This window comes from Cyclopterus lumpus, chromosome 21 (assembly GCF_009769545.1).
Source record: "Cyclopterus lumpus isolate fCycLum1 chromosome 21, fCycLum1.pri, whole genome shotgun sequence".
In the NCBI taxonomy this organism is placed as follows: domain Eukaryota; kingdom Metazoa; phylum Chordata; class Actinopteri; order Perciformes; family Cyclopteridae; genus Cyclopterus; species Cyclopterus lumpus.
The window spans coordinates 19,848,936-19,871,973 of record NC_046986.1 but is presented as its reverse complement, the minus strand read 5'-3'; the positions used below and the strand labels follow the sequence as shown (position 1 = coordinate 19,871,973).

The window sequence follows — 23,038 nt, the reverse complement described above, 5'->3', positions numbered from 1 at the left end:
CAGAGGTGGAGTGGGCGGGGAGAGAGGAGATGTAGGAGAGGAGGAAACAAGCACATCATTTTGTGGGAGTTAGCAAAGAAAATTCCTGCAATTTTCTTCTCAGGATATCTGTTGATGGTACAAAATTAATTCAAGGTTTGATAGCAGCCAAATCCCCATGTCCTCTCTGATCCAAATAAGACTCATGAGCACGTGTTACATCAGCTGTCTGGGCACCGCAGCCTTGACTGTTGCACTCGGAATTACACTTAATATTGGTTGTTGGCAAACTGGGGACTTAAATTGAGTTGTACATACACATTGGGTAAGAGCATTAGTAAAAAAACAACAAAACACACACACACACACACAGTCAGTCTTGAGCTGTGGTGGGAGCAAAGTGTAGAGGAAGCCTCCACACCGAATACTCCCTACACAGCCATACAGACATCCTTCTCAGAGAAGCCCTGCGCACACACTTTCACTGTGCACCGATGACAAAATAGCACACGCGCGGGTAGAATGATGAAACATGGCAGCAGAGAGCAAAAACAATCCCCCTGCAACATGAGTTTTGCCGCAGGGATTTGCTGACACGCATGCAGACTTACCGTGTGTATTTGTGTGTGTCTCTACTTGGACTGTGTTTGTGTTTGTGTGCGTGTGTGTGTGTGTGTGTGTGTGTGTGCGTGCGCGGTGATGCTACATTTTGCCTACTGAAAGTGCACTGCTGACAGTGTGCTGCACAGAGGAGGTTTAATTTGTGTGTGATGGTGAAGAAGATGGATTCCCAGTGCCATCGCACATCTGAGAGGACGTAGACAACGCCACGGCCAAAAACCCACACGCTCTGTAGTATTTGTCACAATCAATAGAGACACTGCACAAACAAAAAGGTCACAGGCAGGAGCCCTGCAGAATGTGCAGGAGGGGGCTTTGACTTATAGTTTTGACATGACAACACGTGCCCGATACAGAAGTATAAACTGTTATCTGAATAACCCCGTGAAGTGGGAGAGGCCGTTGGGAGGGAGCGCGGGAAAATGTAAATCCCTGCATCGGTGTGGTTGTCACGTGAAAACGAGAGCATTAGCGCAATCTGATTATTTCTCCAAAACAACAACAACAACACAGCAGCTTACACACAAACGGTAGTAAACCCAACAACGTGGCATGAGGGAAAACGAGAAAAGCGCAAACTAAATATTTTCCTACATGCAATATGTAACTGGAGTACGGGGTGCAGGCTTAATTGTCTGTCTCCAACTGGCATGCAGCATGAGTTGTATATGTGTAGGCTTCAGAAAGATAAGGTAAAGCAGTTCTCTTTTAGTTGTTGTATTTATTTTAGAAACGGGGTGTAAACAAAAGATATTCAAAAACACGAGGAACCAAAATAAATTCTCAATGTGTGCTTGATATCCGACCTAAAGATCAAAAATCTCCTGTGTGCCGCTCTGTCTTCTTGGATCGATGCATGCTCCCATATGGAGAAACCACGTTGCACCACGGCGAGCCCTCTGCCAGCTATCAATACACCCCCCCCCCCTCCCAAAACCAGTGGAGAGCGTCTCCGGCCTATCACGGATGTTCTGGCCTCCCCAGTGACCAATGAGGTGGCGATGGAGTGGCAGTTACTTGCCGAGATAGCCAATGACATCTTTGGTACCGGGCAGGTTTTGCGTGCGGGAGGAAATTCAACACCGCCCAACGGGACAGCAGGGGAGAGAGGGAAGGGTGTGGTCCGGGCCAGACATGCTGGTGCTACACTGGTGCGTGTGTGTGTGTGTGTGTGTGTGTGTGTGTGTGTGTGTGTGTGTGTGTGTGTGTGTGTGTGCTGCTATACTTGTGAGGACGTGTTTGAAAGCTGGACATTAAAATGAAAATACTTTTTGTTTGGATTCTTGGTTTAAAGAAGAAAAAAAAAAAGTTGAGAGGATTTAAAAAGTCCACAAGAATCCAGCTCATGTGTTGAGAATCTGACCATACACTGTTTATGATGTTAATAAAAGTCAGTTCCTTTTTAATTAAACATTTATGATGCGCTTGTATCCATTTATTTAAAATTAAAAACAATTTTTAAAAAAGGGTAAAGTGTTAACATGATCTGCCCCATGACCTGCTTTTGTCACTTCCAGATAAACAAGCGCATAGAAAGAGCGACTCATTAGAAGATGCCTCTGTTCGCCACTCCAGCTCTCAACAATCTGTACCAATCATCCGTGCTGCTCGAACAAAAGCCTCCGCCCCCCCCCCCCCCCCCCCCCCCCCCCTCCACGTGGACCTCGCTGCGCGCTCGAGTCCACCACCTCTCCCATTCTCCGTCCATTCATACGTGTTGCACACGCATGCCTGTCAGCTGTTTAGTCACATAAGCGCAACATATCCAGGCCAAACAAACAAAACCTTGTGTTGGTTCAGTGCACTTCAAACGGGGTGCCACTTTGCACTATTCGGGCCCATTCAGAAGGGATCCCGGCGCCAGCCATCCCAGCAGCAAACATGCATGGGGCATCACCTCAATTAACGCCCTTTCTGCCGTATATTTTCCCAATGCGGACTTGCGTTGGGGGAGCGTCGGGCCGACAGATCGGCTCCAAAGGCGGGCCCCCGGACTTTGCCTCGCACACTCGCCCTCGACCCCATGCTATTTGTGTGCGGCCCCCCCACCCCCCTACCCCAGGCGCCTTACTCGGGAGGCATGTCACAGGCTTTCACAAAGGGTGTTCCCACCACCTAGAACTGCAAAGTACCACACGCGCGCGTTCGGCTTTTACGCCTTCAACACGCAACTTTTTTAGGGGGCATCTGATGGGTTTTAGTACAAGCTAATATCAAGATATCAAACATTTACAAAGAGGGTGGGTGTGTAGAATCATGATTCATGAGACAAACAGGTTGGAGGGAAAGCTGTGACACGAGGTGGCCTTAGTTTACCAAAACTGTGCCACCTCATTTGAATAAACTAGCTAAGCTGCTCCATGACGCCCAACTAGATGCAAGCGAGTTTTGACTGGAGTTGAATTTATGAACCAGGCACAACCAGCACAGAAACGGTGGAGAAATGGAACCGTGTTTTTATATTCTTTTGTATTATATTGTGTTTCCGTGTGCAGAATGATGTCTATGTTGTGTCCTGCTAACATGGCTGGTCACATACAGACCAGCGATCCAGTGCTCAGTGGCACAGAGGGGAAAGAGATGGAGACGGTGGAATCACTCCTCCAATCAGCCGCCGCGGTGTGATGTCAGCCACACACACATCGCCCTGAAGCCTTTTGATAACCTTTGTGAATTAATGTGTCAAAACTGCAATCTATACCTGAACCATATTTGTTCTCAATGCCCAGAGTTTGCGGGCTTTTTACTTCTATAGTTTCGTCTTTTTCGGTTACATTTCTATGACATTGTGGGGCAAAACTGGAAAAAAACATTGGCTCAAAGACTTGTGGAGTTGTTCCAGATTGCAAAACGGGTGCATGAGCAGAGAGGCGGAGGTATATGATTCTTCCAACAGTCATCAAAACCTGTCGCTGTGATCTGATCAAGTATTTCTTGTCACGCAATTCAGCTCCGGGTCATTTCAATGGCTGTTTTAAAAAGGGCCGTCAAAAGGTTTGAAGGCACACAGGAAACACATCTGTGCCGTGCCTGACTGACGGCTCCACAGGGATCACGGCATTCTGGCAGCGCGACGGCAACAACAGCAGCTCGCCGGACATCGATCCTCGGAGGCAACGTTTACAATAAGCGCAGCTCCGTGAATGGCGACGGACTAACGGGGCGACACACAGCACCCAGCAGGATGCGGGCACCTGTGAAGTAATTAGCCCGGCTTACAAGGATGGCACCCTGTGATTGTGGCATGAGGTAATGGTGCCGAGCCAACGGGAGGAGCGGGAGGAGGAGGAGAAGGAGGAGGAGGCAGACTTGGGCTGATTTACATGAATACAATATGTGTCAATGCTTTCAAGAAAGGGTAAACGTCTTCACTTTCATCATCGTCCTCCTCATCAGTTTAAAACATCGTTAGTAAATAGGAATCACATTGTTCTCCGGCAAAGGGGATTTTTAAGGCTCTCAATGTGTTGGAAATGTGTAGCAGTGAAAAAAGGGCCGTGGAAGCTAAGCTATGAGGCACCATTAAAGATGAGGGGCGGAAGTGAGATAAACTCTGTTGATTTCCAGCCGGAAAACTGTGTTTACTCTGTGGAGTCCCATGGAGCTGTCAGGTTTCCCCGCTGCAGGCATGATGATGTGAAATCTGGCTGAACTCACCAAAAAAAAAAAAGCCCCAAACACGGCTTGTGAAATGTCAGCCTGTGGCTCCTCTTCACTGTCCCCTAAACTGTTCATCCGTCACTCTTTGTCCCCATCTATCTCTGACTCTCCCCTCCCTCCCTCCCTCCATCCCTCCCTCCCTCCGCGATCACACAGAGGGAGTTATTTATAGAACAGGATTCCCAAGGGAGCTCCTCGCCCCACCGGGCATCTGTGCACTCAGACAACAACAAAAAAACATGCATGTTTAGTCGCAGGTCGTGAGGAACCGAGTGCACGAGCTCATGTCAAATTCAAAAGTAGTCAAGCTGCTGATTAAAAGAAACGCAAATGCACAGAAACACACACTAGTGACAGCAGCATAATGCTTGCAGATGAAGAAAGAATAGCAAATCGCTGATGTAGTGTTGCCCGGTCGTGAGACACACAGGTCCAAGCGGGGGGTGGGGGTGGGGGTGGGGGGGAGATGGGAGGGAGGACCAATTGGCGGGGGATGAGGGGGGGCAGATTATTCAATGCATGGTCTGCATGTGCAGCTCAGTGCTAGAGGCAAAAGCCATGGCGACTGGTGGGATTGTGGCCGGTGGTTGGTTGCACAGGGGACGAGGGGTGGGGCGGGAGATGGGAGGGAGGACCAATTGGCGGGGGATGAGGGGGGGCAGATTATTCAATGCATGGTCTGCATGTGCAGCTCAGTGCTTCACGGGTTGTTGGTGGAAGTCATGGCCCGTTCCTGGAGTGCCGGTGGCTTGTTCGTACTGTGTGTCGACGCCTCTTTGTTTTTCTCCGTCCCCCTTTCTGCGACTCCACGGGATGGGAGCGATCGCAAGCAACTAGGCAAGTCATTGAGAGGGATGAACAACACCTTGACTGGCCTTGATCAACGAGCCCCTGCACGAGGTTCTGGCACCGACTATCACAGACATGCGCTACAGACGCATATGAACCAGCACACAGAGACGTGGAGCCACATGGCCGCGCTGCATGCTCACTGGCCACCAACCAAAACTGCCAACGAGACTTTTGTTAGCACACGATGCGAGAAGCGAAAATGCAAATCTACAGAGATCTAATGAGAAGATACAACTGTTTTACATAACTTTCAGTCATTTGAATGAGCAGTAGACCAAATGAAACATGTTCTGCACAAGTGATTTTTTTTTGCAGTGAAATCCCACAAACTTTCTCACACACACACACAGAGAGCAAGAGAGAGAGAGAGAGAGAGAGAGAGGCATAAACACAAACACATGCATGTGTACAATGGGCTGTGGGGAGGAACGGAGGCAGCCAGCGCCATCTGCTCCATTCACTTAAAGGCTGCACTGAGTGGTGCTGAGCAGAACTCTCCATACATCACTACCATTCAATAAACACTGCCACTACTCAAAGCTGCACGCCCACGCAGCAAGCGAACGCACAGGCATACGCTCTTTTCCTCAAGTGAGCGCACACACACACACACACACACACACACACACACACACACACGGCAACATGGGCTAAATGAGTTTATATAAACATATTGCACACCTCGGCGTACACACCAACTAAACATAATAGAACAACTTCAAATGCACGATTAATCAGCACGCAGATGAGCACTAAATAGACACACCAAAGAAAAAGAAGAAAAAACTACACACAGTGAATTACAAACCTCCTTATACTGAATGAGAATTCCACACAGCCACGCACTCTGCCCTAAACAAACAGACCCAAGCAGAACAACAAAAGCTCTCTCTTACCCATCAGTTGTGCCGTGCTGTCCGGGTTGCTGTGGGTTTGTGCGAGAGTGAGTGTGTGTGTGTGTGTGTGTGTGTGTGTGTGTGTGTGCGTGCGTGCGTGTGGTGTACAGTATTTTGAGAGAGAGAAAGAGAGAGGGAAAGTGTGCGTTTGTAGCCAAAGGGGCTTCTCTGAAAAGAGCTGTAAAGTCCACTGTACAGCACGAGAACACAGCAGACCAACCTGGAATTTTAGTAGCGAGAACGGACCGCTCTCTCTCTCTCGCTTCCCCGTCTTTTCACACCCTCCGCGTCTCCCACTCTATCGCTTCTCTGCGTTTGCTCTCACTGATGTTCTTCGCTCTGCCCTCCGGCTGCCACTCTCCCTCCCTCCCTCCCTCGGCTCCTCTGGTCCCCTCCCACTCTCTCTGTCTCTGTCTCTCTGTCTCTCTCTCTCTCTCTCTCTCTCTCTCTCTCTCCCTCCCTCTCTCTCTCCTCAGTGACATCAGAGGGCAGTCTCAGGCATGTTAAGCATTTTATAAGAGTCTCTCTCTCTCTCGCTCTCTCTCAATCTGCCAAGCTGATAGACCAGCGGTGAGGCAGAGGGCGTCAGGATTGTGATCACATTCTCATTTGACTAGACAAACGCTGTGCTTTTATGAACCACCTCTGCACTGAACAGAACAGAAGCTCACATTTCTTGATGTGTGTCACTTGTTGCTCACACATTTCTGGATCGTGTCCATGTAAAGCCCTCCTACACAGCGGCAGCCCGACAGAACAGACAGTTGTTGAGGTTGACTTGATGATAATAGCTGCTGCTGCTGCTGCTTGAAGCAGCAACTGGAACTCTTTACAGCCACTGATGACACGGCGTCTCAGTCCACTACACACGAAGTAGACGCTGCTCACGACTACAGCGCGGCGCTCTACGCCGTCTGGCTCGGATGCGTTGTCCGGTCGCCTTTACCTCATTAAATGGAAACGCAATGACTGAAGTTACAACTTGATCAATTCTGCGTCTCTGAAGTGCTGAGGTGTATTACAAGGGAGGGGTTGTGCTTGAGGGGAGGAAGCTATAAATGACCCGATCCTAAAAATGTATGTACTGTATATATCTTACACTACAACAGAAAATCAAAACATATAAAAACACAACAGGATTTTTTTGAAGAGAAAAAAGCACAGGTTAAGACTTTGTATATGGCTGTGTTGAAAACGAGTGACGGGGTTTGGAGCCCATGATAATGTCGAGCAATTAGGACTCGCCCTTCGAGCGGCATCAGAGGCCGCTGGCGACAAACGCTCCTCTGGGGAGCGACACCTGATATATTGACCACCAAGACATATTGTCTTGATGTCAATATCAATGGGCAGTTAGATACTCAGCCAGTAGGAGCGAATGGAAACGGTTTAATCACACAGACCCAAAAGGCTGGAGAAGTGACGGAACACCAGTTAAGCATGAGACCTGACGGTGGTGACGGTTACATTTTACCCAAATGTCCTCTCCAACGCAGGAGTGACAACCAATAGAGCTTGAAAGTTGTTTTCTACCCCTCTCCACTATGCTAGTGGCTCTAAAAAAAATGACGATCCTAGCAATCAATAGCATCTTGATTCTCCACTATAAAACTTTATCGAGCCAGTGTCAGAATAAACCCACCCGGTCTGATTGGAGTATGTAAATGATGCTGCATTCACACCAAATCAGGCGTCGCGGCGATAAAACGCCAGCCCTTCATTTGAATGTGGGGACCACAGGGGATGCTGAAATAAAATGAAAAGAAAAAAAACATTTGGAGAAACGCAACCCTGATTGCACACACACACACACACACACACACACACACACACACACAATCCTGGTAAACACCGTTAGCTCTGTCAGCATTATTTGCACCGTTGGATCTGTTCGCAACTTTAGCTGCTAGCCGCCGACTGGAGGAAATAGATAGGCTTCCCTTTACAAATATAAGTAACTTCAGAAGCCCAGCAATGTCCACATGATCCAGGTTCATGTAAGCATTGATTATTGTGCACATCGTCTCATCTAATTTGTGTGCAGGTGCCTGTGTGTGTGTATGTTTGCAGGAGCTATTTTGGAAGTTCAGCGTAGAACCAGGAGGCCAAGTTTTGTTTGACCAGACACACACACACACACACACACACACACACACACACACACACCTGGCTGAGATAACGTTGTGCGTTGTCAACATGTCGGATGGCATTGACGTCAAAGGCTGAGCTAAGCTTCATGACACTGATATCAGGAAACGCTACCGAGCCCAAACCACAACACACACACACACACACACTTTTTTGAACTGGTAGAGTCACCAATCGGGGAGGGCAGTGACCAGACTGAAAGTGTGCAGAAGAGCACCGCATGAACTTAGCGGTGAAAATCAATAAATGGACATCAGGTTAGATGGAGGGCAACGTGGACAAATATCAGTGGCGGTGAGCTGGCAGCCTGGCAAACAAAACAAAAAACTGTCAGACACATGTGGGCAGCTTTTGAAAAAATGTTCTTTGGCCATACAAAAAGAAGAAAACAAATCCACAAAACTAACTATCGCTACGGGAGCCTGTTCAAATAAACTGCATATTCGTCAAGCAATCGCAGTTTTTAAGTACGGTGGGTGAATGTGATCCAGCGCAATGTACTGCACGCTGTTAAAGGGCCCTGAAATGTCAAGCACCTGAAATAGAAAAAAAGATCATGTACAATGTAATGCGCGGACGGCTGGGACCAGCATTCAAGTCTTTACTCACAAAGCGTCCATGTATGCATTCTGTATGTACCAAACCCAAAACTGGGTTTGCTGGTAGTCAAGTCAGACGGCTCCGATGTATTCTTCCAACCAGAACGGACGATCGGGAGCTGGTCTGCTTTCCTGCAGCCGTGACGAGTCAAATCAAAGCCTGAATCATATCCAGCGTAACTGGGTTGGACTCAAGTTTACAACCAGCACATGAGTTTTACAAAGGTCAAAATGAAGCCTGTGCATAAACCCTGTGTCGGCACTTGGAGCGTGCATATACGCCTTAGTGCCTTAGGGCCTTAGTGAAACTTTGATTTGTGTGTGCAAATCAAATCAATCGCGTGTGGATGGAAAACAGCATGTATGAATGAAAGCACGTATACGAAACCTCGCATGCCGGAGAGGTGCGAGAAACAATGGATGTCCATGTGGAACGATGTGGGTTTGTGCAGTTATTTGCTGCAGCCTGTGAGGGAACCAGACAAGGCGATAAGTGAGCATATCCGTGATAAATAGATTGTGTAGCTATCTGCATCAGAGTCGGGCGTGTGCGTTAAATAATGCATGTGGCATAATGATTGCAAGGCATGCTGAAATACACAGTGTGGCAGCCAGGCAGACAGGCAGATGAATAAGTAATGGACAAGCGTCCGCCTCGTAATGTACATGCGCGCGCGCACACACACACACACACACACACACACACACACACACACACACACACACACACAGGTTCACGCTCCGGAGAGAGAGGAAAAAAATAAAAACTCTTATTTTTGTATCCTCTTATGCTCTTGTCTCCCCCATCCTCCTCTCCACAATGACTAGGGGGGGGGTGTGTGTGTGTGCTTTTTTCATCCGCCTCCCCTGAGAAGCGTAGACCCGACTCCAAATATGTGAGATACTGTGTCGTTTATTATTGATTTAGGTTATTTATAATACACACTCTCTCTGCAACCCCCCTTTACATCTCTCTCTCTTTCTCTCTCTATCTATCTTTGCCTGGCGTCTCATTCATTAGTGTCTCTGGGATTCTCAAAATAAAGATGCTAAATCTGAAATCTATATTAGCAATAACTCATTACTCTTGCAAAAATAATCCTTTTTTTATAGTCAAATAAAAACGCTGATTTTAGGAACGCAGCGGATTTCGAAAGACAATCAGGATACGCTCAGTTTGACGCAATGTGCGAGAGCCCACCGCTTCATTTATGTCTTCATGTAATACTGCGATAAAACACGGCTGAAGTGTAAAGGAACTATTACAGCATCGTGTGCCAAAACCATGCACTCACTCTCTCCCTCGCAGATTCTGCCACGTCTCTAAGTTAGCCAACGCATGGCAACAGACTTGAGCTTGTGAAAAAACATTTTAAAAAGGCCTAACGAATCAGCACAAGTAGAGCGTCCTGGGCTTTCAGCCGTGTCAACGGTCAGTGTTTTCATCTGTCATTGGCCTGTTCTAACAAATGCTTTCATATCCTTTAAATATGTCAACAGTAAAAAAAAAAAAAAATTTAAAATAAGAAGAAGTATAGGCGGAGCAGAATATTAAATAGATAGGTAACAGAAAGGTAACATATATATATATATATATATATATATATATATATATATATATCATTTATATATTATATTATTGCCTTTGTAAAAGATGGCCCAACCAAATGTTACTAACATGAACATATTTATAAAAAAAAAACCAAATCAGAAGAACACGTTATAAAAACCATAATTCGCTAAAAGGCGTGTGGGTGACTGCAAGCATGTCTTCTTATTCTTTTTTCTCGAAGCAATGTATTTTTCTTCTTCTGGCCACTCTTCCATAACACCCTGCTCTGTAGAGTGAACAGCCTAAAGTGGTCTTATGGACAGATCCTATCTCCCCTGACACTCGGGTTTATCTTTGGTCTCTGATTGATGCCCTCCTTCCATCTTGTGAATTTTGGTCCTATCATTGCTGGTATTGTTGTTATTATCATTATTATGTGATGGTGTGACGGTCACTGGTAACACCAGATCTTAATAGCAAAACAAATGCACCCACCACTTGTAATATCATTGAAAACACAGGTGTGAAACATGCCCGCGGGGATGAACCCAATTGGTATAGCTCTTACATGGCTTTGCCTCTACTCAAGGAATCTGGAGTTACAATACGTAACTGACATCCCACTGGGCTGTAGACTCTTTGTTCAGAAGTACAGTTGTCAAATATGATCATATACACAGTCAGACAACTCGCCAGTCAAGATATGTTTTAATGCCATGATTATAGAATGACCTGGACCTTCATGTTAACTGGGCAAATAAGACCTTCAGGACCTTCTCCTTCAGTTCCCTTTCTCACTCCCACCTCATGCACCTCTAAGTGAACGGTCTCACTTTGGTGGTGCATTTTGAGTTTTTCCCGTGTGAAATTTTTTTTAAAACAATGGGAAGACGCAATAGGTTTACCAACTCATCCACTGATTCAGACCAGACCAAACAAACACCATCCTTCCATTATCAAGGCCAAAGAGCGAGCTTATGCAGACACACAGACACACACACACCTGGCTAGAAAAAAGATGTGGTGCTAAATTCTGCTATACAAACCTAGATGTGCACACTCTAGTTGAGGTGGCACGTGCTCCAATAATACCCATAACAAGAAGAAGCTCCGAGCTGCTTTGAGGAAGACCTCAAAACATCGGAGGCATCAAAACAACTGCTCAGAACCCAGACACAGCGAGAAAGGGAGACGTGGCTGCAGTGGGGAGCCCCGTTCATTCATATTTTAGGGCCTCTCCTTCCGTCTCAATGGTAACGCAGCAGACAGAGAGCCATTAGCTGTCGGCCATGCTAAGCTGAACTTATGAGAGATGTCGGCTTCCCACCCTGCTGCCCGTGCACTTTAAATCACATGGGTCACAGGAATGCCTCGGTGCACTAAAGCTAAACCCACAGACTCTTTGTGTCAGGCGCAGATTACAGCATGCAGCTAGTTAAGCAGTCAGTTACGGATGTAAATGGAGGTCCTCACCAGAAAGAAAGATGAGCTCAGTGGAGGTCTTGGCAGGGAAAGACAGTGGAGTGTCCACTTTCTTTTATTAGAAAATGGTCTGCATTTGATGGCAACGCTACCTGTGAGGGGGTTGTTTATTGGGTACAAACAATTCTATTCCTGACCTTATTTGTCCATGTATGCAAGAGAACCCCACTTAGCCATGGTCTATTTCTTCTCTTGAACGAGTTTGTGGTAAAATACAGTCTGTCGCTGACGGCCATGTTGTAGCCATTAGGCTGCAGGCTTGGCTGTAATGAACTGCCCTTTTTCCCGGACAGGGAAGGGCCAACCTCTGGTCACGGTGGTGTTGTTGGTCAGAAGCTAGCGAACCCTCTTGCGAGGGCAACGCAAAAGGCCTGGACACTGGAGTGGTCATCCATAATAGATAGCTTCCAGAGGACTCCTTTGGATTCATTTGGTCCTCAGGCTTTTAAAAGCCTTTACAAAACAGACCTCTGCATTAACAAGTGAGTTTAAGAGGAGGAGAAAGGGCAAAGTGTGGCCGGAGTCAAATTAACACAATATCCATCAGTCCTATCTTTACACCGGCACAGAAGCAGACACACTGGAAATTAACAAATTGTACAACTTAGGGATACCTACATTTAAAGAAATACGCTTGTTGGCTACGGCAATGTACTCTATCCTCTCATATACGATGAATGTTTGGACCTTTCAGACTGTATAGTTTCGACTGAAATGAAGATCTGTTCCAATCAGTTGATTTACTTGCTGAAGTGAAGTATGCCTGTGCAGAGCTTTCCCGTTGCAACTTTTGCAAAGCGCCTGGACAGTGGTGCCCTTTGACGGGGAGTCCACAATGGAGGAAGCTGTCGTGTCTACTGCCAATTGGTCGTAGGAGTGGTTAGCACAAATGTATCCATTTGAATTAACCGTGTTATGTTGTGATTTGGTTAGCAGCCGAGGGAGCAAGGGGTCAGTGCGTTAACAAGCTTTGAGCCCCACCCATTTCCTGAGAACAAGAGAATAAATGTGTGACCAGGCACATAGGGAGGTACTGCGTACTTTAAAAACGGGACTATTTGGTAATGCATTTAAATCATCCTCGTATTTTCCGGGTTGCTTTCCACAAGTTTCCGCAGCTGACATTTGAAAACATTTAACCCATATTGATTACTTCGAGTTACAACAATGGCTAAAAGCTTGATAGATGGATAAACACACAGACAAATTCAGACTAATGACAACATTGTTGGTAAAGTATTCCTTATTTGTCTCCATTCTTTGTCTCTCCGTCTGTACCGTTTGTGGATAACCCCAAAAAATTGAATGACTTATTCAAACGCAAGCTCACACTCCAGATATCTCGGTAAGACGAGCCCGCCAGTCAACAAAAGCAAAACACACCCGGCTGTATGCAAAATTCATGACATGGTAAAATCTTTCCCTCTACAACATCCACAGAAACACAAAACTCGCTCTCTCTAGCGCGTGCGCACACACACGCACACACACACACACACACACAGACACACACACACACACCAAACTGCTATAGCTGTCAGGATAATGGCACTGATGCAGACAAAGTAGGTTAAGGCATTGCCTGTTCTGCTGGAAGACAAAAACAAGTCTGGCTCTGAGCGCTTTGCCATACTTCCTTATACGCCAAATGTGAAGAGTGTGCGTGTGTGTGTGTGTGTCTGCGTGTCTCTCTTTAACCGGGTTGACATGAAGACCACAACCTACAGGCTACGTCTGTAGATATAATTAGGCGCTCCAACCAACTCCGTCTTTCTCTCAGCATCCAACCTGAGCTCACCTCTGCTCTCTGAAAGCTTGAGGTGTGCTTTAGCGCGCGGCCTTAAAACCACAGTGCCGGCGCGTTGTACGCGGTGCTGATTTTTCGGCTTCCGTCTTTAATTCAAGGAACGGAGGGAAATTATTCTGAAACTGTTAGGTGAAATAAAAAGACGGGGAGATGAGCTTAAGCCAAGTGCGGCAGATTATATTTCAGTTCATCAGAAGTTCAAGGAAGCCATTTGGAAACATCCCCTGGGCAATGACTTGACATCGTTGTTAGCGCACAAACCCGATAGTGGCCGCGCAGAAAAGAAGCAGCTGCCCACCGACTCCTGCCTGCACCAAACTGGCACCGGGAAGGATAATCCATGCCAGGTCAGGGAGTGTGTGTGTGTGTGTGTGTGTGTGTGTGTGTGTGTGTGTGTGTGTGTGTGTCTGTGAATGGGGGGGTTGGGGGCCCATCTGGGGAACTGGCACCAGGGCCTGAGGGCCTTGTGGGCTCCCTGGTGAGCATGTGTGTACTAAACAGGTTGTCTTCCATTAGGAGAGGTGGCAAGTCGAGCAGCTGCTGATCGTGTCTGTTGCTGTAGAGGACTCAAATTCACAACGAGGTTAGCAATTTGAATCTCGAGTTAAGACGACAACCGATAGATGGAATGGTCAGGATTATTAGTGCTTCTTTTACCTTATGTTGTAATATGACAACTTTAAAGCTGAATAGGGGATTGTTAGGTCAGAATTTGTTTTATTGAACTATGATTAGTGGGTATTAGTATTTTTGGCTGCAGCAAAAGCAAGATTAGCAGTGTTGTGAATGAGTACAGAAAGAGACAAAGTGAAGCGAAGCAGATGACAAGCAGGTGAATGGGAGGCTGTTACTGCCAAAAATCACAAATCTGTGTGTAGGGCATGTTCCTTTACATTAACAGACCAAGTGCACAGATTTACAGCGTCGGGATTAAGGTCAAGCATTCAGAAAATACAACCCCCACACACACACACACACACACACACACACACGTTCCAGTGAGCGGGGAGGGAGGCAGCGGGGGTCTGGCCGGCAGACAAGTATCTCTGCGCGGTCATGGTGACCTACAGACGGGGGTGTCCTCTGGAACACACCTCCATCTCCAGCCTCTCATTAATAATCCTGTCCCCTTTCAACGGTTCCCACTCCCTTCTTCTTCGCGTGTTCCACCTGTTTTCTCCATATGCATGCGTTTCAGTCACTCCTTAATTTAAAGCTACTACAAAAATTTCGTATTTGGTGTTAATCTTGGCAGTCCTTGTGGACAAAAGGGTCTAACAGTTTGCTCCATGCTGGTTCTGGTTCTCCTCCCTTCCACACCGTGGGCCCACAAAGGCGTCCTGCTGGAGTCCGAGCTGAAGGAGTTTCCGAGTAACTTTAACTACTTAAACTTTGGCGACAACAACAATCTTTAAAGCATGCAGGCATGGTCAAGAGGTTCAGCTGCGGTTCAGAACAAACACTTCTACCCTTCTTCTGATGTACACATCTGGCAGGACAACACGCCGTGTCACAGAGCCTCCATCAAACAGGCTCCACAAGGACTCCGGAGGCCTCCACAGTCACCAGCCCTTAATGCAATTGAGCACTTTTGTGAAATAGTAGCAGGGGAACGCAACGTAAACGTGCACCATATGAGTCTATCGCTCCCGATGCGCATCATGTCCACATGGACCTGAATCTCCATTTCACAGCACCTCGCTAAAAGGCAAACCTACCGTGTACTAGAAATGTGTGTCTAATAAAGTGGCCACTGATTGTACAGCCCAGCTTAAGATTCAACCTGAAACATGGAAAATCAGAGGCCAAGTGAGCACAGAAATAGAAATGGCATGCAGAAAAATGAGAGAGGGGACTGGAGTTGAGAGCGAGAGAGAGGGTTGGCGATGTGTGTTAGAGAGAGAGTAGAGAGAGAGAGAAAGAGAGAGAGAGAGAGAGAGAAATGGAGATGCATGGAGAGTGAGAATGAATTTGGCGGCGTCCAAAAATATGTTTCTCTCCACTTTTTGTGACTTCCTTTCCAGAGTTTTGAAATGGTAATGAGTCTGCTGGTATTTGCATAATGTGCCGTTCCTCATCCCTGCGCTTCTACACATCCAGGCTCTCTTCCCCTCAAATTGCTGTTCTGCTCCCATGTCTGTCTATCTCTCTCACGTCTTTTCACCCCCCCCCGTACCACCACTAGCCATTCATTGCATAAAGATACGCTGTTCAGTCAGAAAACAGCAGCCGGCCAACAGGTCTGCCACTTCCTGTGCGAACAGCTCTTTGTCCTTCCTACTCCACTTGCTCGCCGCCTCACATTCTGCTAAGCCATAATATCAGCGTTGTGCAGACAGAAAGTGGACATGTGCGCAAAGCATTAAAGGCAAAAAAAATAAAAAAATTTAAAAAAGACAACGGTCATGTTTCTTGATGATAACCAACGGTGCAAACCAGACCCCCAATGAAAGGAGCCATAACGAAGCCCTTCTGTGAGCTACAAAACCACTTCTGGTCTACATTATCTGCTCCCCTCTATTTTCCCCATTCTCTTCTCCCAATTTGCCCCCCCCCCCCCCCCTCTACCCTTCTTCCTCGTCACTTCTCTCACCTTCCCCTCCCTTCCTTCCTCCCTCCACCTCCTCCTCCTCCTCCTCCTCCTCACTCTCTGCAGTGTCTGTGCTCTGACAGTTATGTGTGAGTGGAGCGTGGGCTGCTGCTAATTTGTGCAGAGTGGGAGAAAGCTGTTTTGGCTTTGGGAAGAAAAGAGCCTAGTTTAGGCTTTGTGCTTGGGTTGGACAGACAGACGTAGCACACAAATACGCGTGCATGAAAAAAAAAATACACGTCTTTGAATTCCTCCCCCTCTCCTAATGTCACATGTGCAGCCTCAGATACAAACAGATGCTCAAGCCCACATTCACGTCAAAGTGTGGAAGTCACTCTGAAAGGTGCTGCCTTCTGTTCCTCTTGCAGTACCTCCTCCTGTGCACAATTTACTCACCCCGCTTAATATGCACCCAAAGCTGTCTCCATCATCATCAGATTATTTTAAATGAGTCATTCACTCCGATTGACCAGCTAGTTCTTACTTTTGATCCCAGGCCCATCAGACTGGACTGGCGACTACGTCACCCTTGTGTTACCTTGAATTATTGGAGAAAATGTCGTTTTTTTTTCTTGCACGCCGCCACGGTGAACACTTCCCTCCACCACCGTCTCGTGCAAAAGGCGGTTTACGACTGGAGATTGTGAGAGATTTTGTAAACGGGTGTTTCCATTTAGGTTTGCTGCGGTTATACGTGGCCTTCATTTGATCAATTCATCAAGGATTTATGACATACAAATGGTAATCGTAAGGGTGTAATATTGCTTTACGGTTACCAGAGCCGACTGCCACTCAGTGAGTTGCCGTCTCACTAGTTTCTGTGTGGAAATGGACTTCACAGCATAGGACAAACACAAGAGACACACACACAGGAAGCGTTACTGTTGCTCTTGGCACCCGGTTAATTAATTCTAACACATCTCGTCAACGTGTTAATAGACCATTGTGCTGTTCTTATTCTAATACAATGCTGTTGTCCTTTTTTTGGCAGGCATTTAAACATTTAGTTATTATTAGGGCTGTGCCAAACTCAGATGTTTTTTAAAGTCTAATTTGATTCAGCAGTTCAGTCCAAGGATTTGACTGTGGACGCACACAGTGACCATGTTTTAATGAATAGTGGTGCAAAAGATCATAAAAGTCATGATTCGGATCGAAAAAAGAAAGAAAAAAAGAGGCAAATATAACTTTTAGTGATCCATGCACACATTTCTTTTTACGCCGATACTAATTGTGGCTCTTTGATGATCAATTTTGTCAGATACAGATCCGTTTGTATCCGCCCTGAATTCAGTTAAAACCATCACAAATTCTAAATGTTATCCTTTTACTTTGTTATCGTCAGCAATAGTGTTTTTTTTCTTCATCATAAAAAAAGCAAATACAAAATAGAATTACCGCCTTTCTTTCCTCGCCAACCATTCAAGTTGGCGTTTAAATACATTTCTGTGAAAAAGTCATTATCTCCTCGTTTAATCCTCATTGCATTGGTCCGAAATTGGCATAATTGGTATATCAATTATTAACCCACCAAAATCCGATTAGTTAATCCTCGACTCGACGCGAACGTGAAGACATTCCCTATCTGGGCATCATAGCTGTGTGTGCTGAATTACAAGGTCTACAAATTGTATTATATCTTTCCACAAAAAGCACGGGCATCAATTGAAGTAATTGCTTCTCTACATTACACACCATAATTGTGTTTGAATGTGTTGTGCGTGCATGCGTGCGTGTGTGTGTGTGTGTGTGTGTGCGTGTGTGTGTCACTGCTGCAAGCAACGAAACTTGCCATTACCAGGCTAAGGGCTCCGGGGCTTGGCAACCATATCAGTGACATCACTGCTGCATCAGCGTTTCCGTACCGCCACATGGGACAAACATACCGCTTGTGGGTTGACGGCATGCTGAAGTGGCGCGATCACCCCGCGTTCCTGTCAACAGGAGTGCGAAGTTCCAATTAAATGTCCCGTTTCGCGAAGCACTTCCTCGTGCGCGCGCACGTACGCGGGCGTACGAGGATGCCGGCATTCTGAAAAAGGGCACTGAATAATACATCGCCATGTTCTAAAAACAATGTGCGACGTCAGCCGGTGGAAAGGATTACAGGCACGGGAGTAAATGATAAGTTTCCTCAGAAAGAGACACTGACGGAGTGTGTTCTTGAGCCGTGCATTAGCCAGCTGAGGCGACCACGAGATCATCAAATCCCCAGAAGAGCATTGATGTTCTGTAATTACACGTGGTGCTTAGCACAACAGTAAACCAAAATGATGGCATCCATCACTCAGAAACCAGGACAGATGATCCAATCTGTTACCAAGTTTGTTTCTGCTTTGCCACGGTCCAAATGAAAACACACACACACACACACACACACACATGCACACACACAGAGACACACTTCCTACCGAAATGATTGAGTACAGCCGGTTTGAGAAGTTCCACGGGATGCTCGTTGCTGGTCAAGCCACCTGTAAGAGAGTATGAAAAGCAGGGCTTAGATTTGGTGCTCAGTATGGTAACATTTCTTTTTGCATTAAATAAAAAAAATCAGCAGCTGAATAGAGTCAAACTGTCAACGGCTCCTGGCAAAGGGAGGTAAAGACGACTGGGCGGGGGTGTGGAGAAGCCAAGAGGATGAGGAGGAAACAGGCAAATGGAAATTGACGAGAACGAGGCAGATGTGTACAGTAATGTGATATCGCTTCAATGTGAACCGAAACACACACACACACACACACACACACAGACAACAGTAGAGCAGACAAAGTGCTCACATATTACGAGGCGTCAACTCCAACTAAAATACATCTGAAAAAAAACCTCTCACTTATGTCTTGACAATATTGGATTCAATTAATTCAAACCATCTTTTTTCATCCACAAAAATTTGAAATAGCAACGGAAATTCCCACAATCTGAGGTAAAAACACTGAAAGAAAGTGTTGAGTCCAAACCTTGTTGGTTACTGTCATGGGATACAGTCGATGTTCAATTGAATACACAGTATTTCACTGTGAAAGGGTTTACAGTGCTCCATGAACACAAACAGTACTTTACTGTGGAGGTCATGAAAAGCCTTCTTAGAGAGAGAGTTGCTCTTGTCAATAAGTGCAGTTACATGTTGCCGATGACGACAGAGCCAGTGACAGAAAGAGACCAGTGCTATTATTCCTTTCAAGGACCCATAGGAAACCCACTCAGACTAATCTGCTCTTCTTATCCATCCCCACTCCTCTATGCTAATTATTATGATATGATATACTGTATTCATGGCTGGGTCTATTCTGGGATTCGATATAATCAAATTAGCTCCATCCAAAGGGTGTTTATATCCACATCAGATGGATAGGGTTGGGAGTTTGTCTCCCCCCGATATGTAACGGGGAGAAAGTAGTTGGACAAGTTCATATTTGATCTAGTTGCGTATGGTTAATGACGTGGCTGAGATAAGTTGGTGGACTCTCTGTTCCTGCAGCCTTCAGTCCTTAGAAAGTGAATCACATGATCAGCTGGACCGACATCTGTGACAACCTGCTGCTCGGCCATTAATAAAGAGCTCGGTTTCCTTGTCATTGCATCGCTTTGTTGTACGAGTTCATGGCACGGGCTGGACGTTAAAAGTAGATTCTGCGATTAATTGCAATTAATAAATCTTTGTATTTGCGCCTTGTCTGAGGAAACCTGCGCAATCTGCTGCGAAATATTCTTGGTGATCATTGGAGTGGATGTGCTGTAGCATCTGGAACCGATGATCCATGCGTAGTTGTATGGGATAGCATTTTTAATACGCCGCGATGGGAATTCTTTATTCTTATGAGTATCTTATATTCTTATTTATATAGAGCAACTGAGGAAGTTTGTGATTGAGGAGGACTGCGTTGTGAGACTAGTGGTTCATGCACATCCTCTTCTCCTGTTGATGAATAAAGGACTTATGCTTACATGTTAGTCTGGATGGATGCTGACAAAGCCCAGATACATGTATAGATCTATACGTCCACAATGATAAGTACTCCTTTGTTTATAAATGCCAAAGTAGAATATTCCTACATCCTTTATAACGCTGTGCTGTATTCAATTTTTAGCGCTCACTTCCACACAATCGTTGTGGCTCTGAGCAGGAATAAATACTTCAAAAGGTAAGTTTAGATTTTTCGATATTGTGCATTTCAGCGTAAAAAGACTTAACACCAGGTAAGGTAAGATTTTGCAGCAACAATGCTTAATGATAACGCTTGTTGCTGGTCTATTATTCTAACTGTTTCAGTCCTGATGCATTTGCCAAAGAAAAATAAATCCTTTGTCCACAGTTTCATAAATAAAGCGTTTACAATTCAGCAAGTTACTCGCTTGTTGAATGAAGAAGAAAATGAAGTTCCCGGGATAAATTCTGAGCAGCGTTTTATGCAACATTGGTATTTATCTAATAAAACTGAATCATCAAGAAATCCAATCAAATTGAATTGGGAGATGAGGGGCCGATCTCCATATTTTACAGAGTTAACACCTTTAAAACATGCTCAAAGCTGAAAGCCAGCGCCTCCTAGTCGTTAATAAATTTCAAATCCAAAGGGATGGAGTGCAGCCAGCACAATAAAACATATCGATGTCCTCATACTCTCTGACTCCACTGTACACACAGAGCAGACTATTATTAGCTTGCCGGTCTGAATTGCAAGAAGCCCGCTAACATGAATTTCACAGCGTTTCCCAGGATACCATCATGTAGCAAATTGTGGCTTTTGCGTGACACAGTCTTTGGCTTGGGTTTCATCAACCGCCGTCCTCGTGCCCCACGGTCTCGAGGGCAAGCCCTTTTGCCGAGGAGACTCTCTGCACTCGCACAAACCCTGTTGCCTCAACCAGCTCAGCCGGGGAAAAAACATCAGTTTATCCTGAAGATTGGCAGTATTGGTCAGTAATCCTACAATTATCGCCGCTTTCACGAAGCAGTTCTTACAGTCACACATTTCAAACTGCAGAAACAGTAGGCTGCATAATTGATTAACAGTGTGCGCTAATCAAGCAAATATGGTCTCAAAATGAAAAAAAGTAAGCACGACTGCGAGTGTGTCTCCTTGTAAAAGCGTGAGAAACCGCCATCGCCAACCAGTGGAGGCAGATGTTGGGTGGGGGCGGGGATGGGGGAGAAAAGTTAGCGTGGCATAAAAGGAAAATGTGAGAGCAGACCATGTGCCGTGTCTCACATGAACGAGCAAGCAGCACATGACATACACACAACACGGTGGATTTTTGTTTTTCTGGGTTGCTAGGCGCTATTTTCAGCCCAAGCAGACGGCTCCATGATTAATACATGACGGAGGGAGGGGGCTGAATTAAATATTCATATCTTACACACAAAAGGCACATTCTGGAGTTTCACGTTCTGGGCAAAGCCCGCTCGCTGTTGTTTCCATCCGTCGACTATTAACAAACAGACGCCAACTTACGATCCGTATCTGATTGGAGAGGGGGTGGGGGTGGGGGTGGGGGGGGGGGGCGAACTGAGGCTATTGCTAAAAGAAAGTAAGAGAAGAGGTTTTGTGATGACAGAGTATAACATGAAGGCTCATTGTGTCTGTGTGTGTGTGTGTGTGTGTGTGTGTGTGTGTGTGTGTGTGTGTGTGTGTGTGTGTGTGTGTGTGTGGGATGGCGGTGGCAGATGGCGGAAAGACGACACCAGAGCTCGATAGGCGAGAGACAGGCCAAGCGGAGGGAGAGTTAAATGTGTGAGTGAGCGTTTTGCATCTTCCCTCTGTTGCACTTAATGATAACGCGTATCATTCCATTCACTAAAACCATAATGAGGGCTTGCGTCGCGATAACAGCGGAGAACAATAGACAAAAGAGATAAAAGGCGTGAGAGAATAAACTGAGTTGTAGATGTGTCTAAATGTGTGCGTGATTAAAGTGTATGTTTATCTGCATGTGCACAGGAAACGTATCTCATGGAAAAGCAGGCAGGTTTATAGGCTGTCCACCCATGACTGAGCAGACTCTGACCTCCGACGCCTGGGGAGGAAGAGAGGTCAAGAGCTCTCTGCCTGAACATGCGGCGATGAGGGAAAACCTCCATGGAAACCACAACAAACAAATATGCAGAGAGAGAGAGAGACTCTTGTACAGGAGCAGTGTCTTTTTGAATATTGTGTTGCTATTATAAATACTAGCACGACACCTTAAGAGCCCCCATGGCCACAACTTGAGTGGGCGAGTGGACGAGTAGCATCCATAGCAATGCTCCAAGAGCTTTGAGTACAGTTAATGGTTCATGTTTTCACTCATTAAAATCAAGACATGGAATTTCAGAAGTGAGGAAGTGTTTGTTTTTTTCATATTTTTGTAAATGTAATATCTTTGGGTTTTGGGGCAAAACCAGAACTCTGAGGAAGTCACTTGTGTGTCTGAGAAGCTGAAAAGGGTATTTTTCACCATTACAATTTGTACGCCATTTCATAGACTTAATAATTGATAAATTAATCTAAAACGTAATATTATCATAGTCACTGAATTATGAATCTGCTCGCTTAAGATGTCCAGTTATTATATTGTTGAGAAATTGGTTAATCAACGGAATGCATCTGGACAAGTACGTTGGTGATGGTACGTGCCACCACTGGTCTGGTTTCCCCCGCCTCGCTCCTGATGGACCAGCCATGAAAGGATGAGGGTGCCTGCATGCACCGTCCGCTCCGGAGCAGACACTGTGGGCATGTAGCCTCACATTTGCCTGTGAATCACTCTCATGTCGGCCTGGTCTAAACAAGGTACTTCGTCGTCTCAGGGTTTGATTGAATAGCTGTCCTCTCTGCCATTATCTGCCGTTGCAGCGGCAGCAGCGGATAA

General features: G+C 46.0%; 1 protein-coding gene across 1 annotated transcript in view; it reads right to left on the bottom strand.

The window, feature by feature from the left end:
- hdac4 (histone deacetylase 4) overlaps nucleotides 1-23,038 on the bottom strand; it is a 103,373-nt gene that overhangs the window by 44,891 nt on the left and 35,444 nt on the right. The window contains 1 exon segment of the mRNA XM_034561397.1: nucleotides 18,598-18,660. Coding sequence (XP_034417288.1) covers nucleotides 18,598-18,660 — 63 coding nt within the window.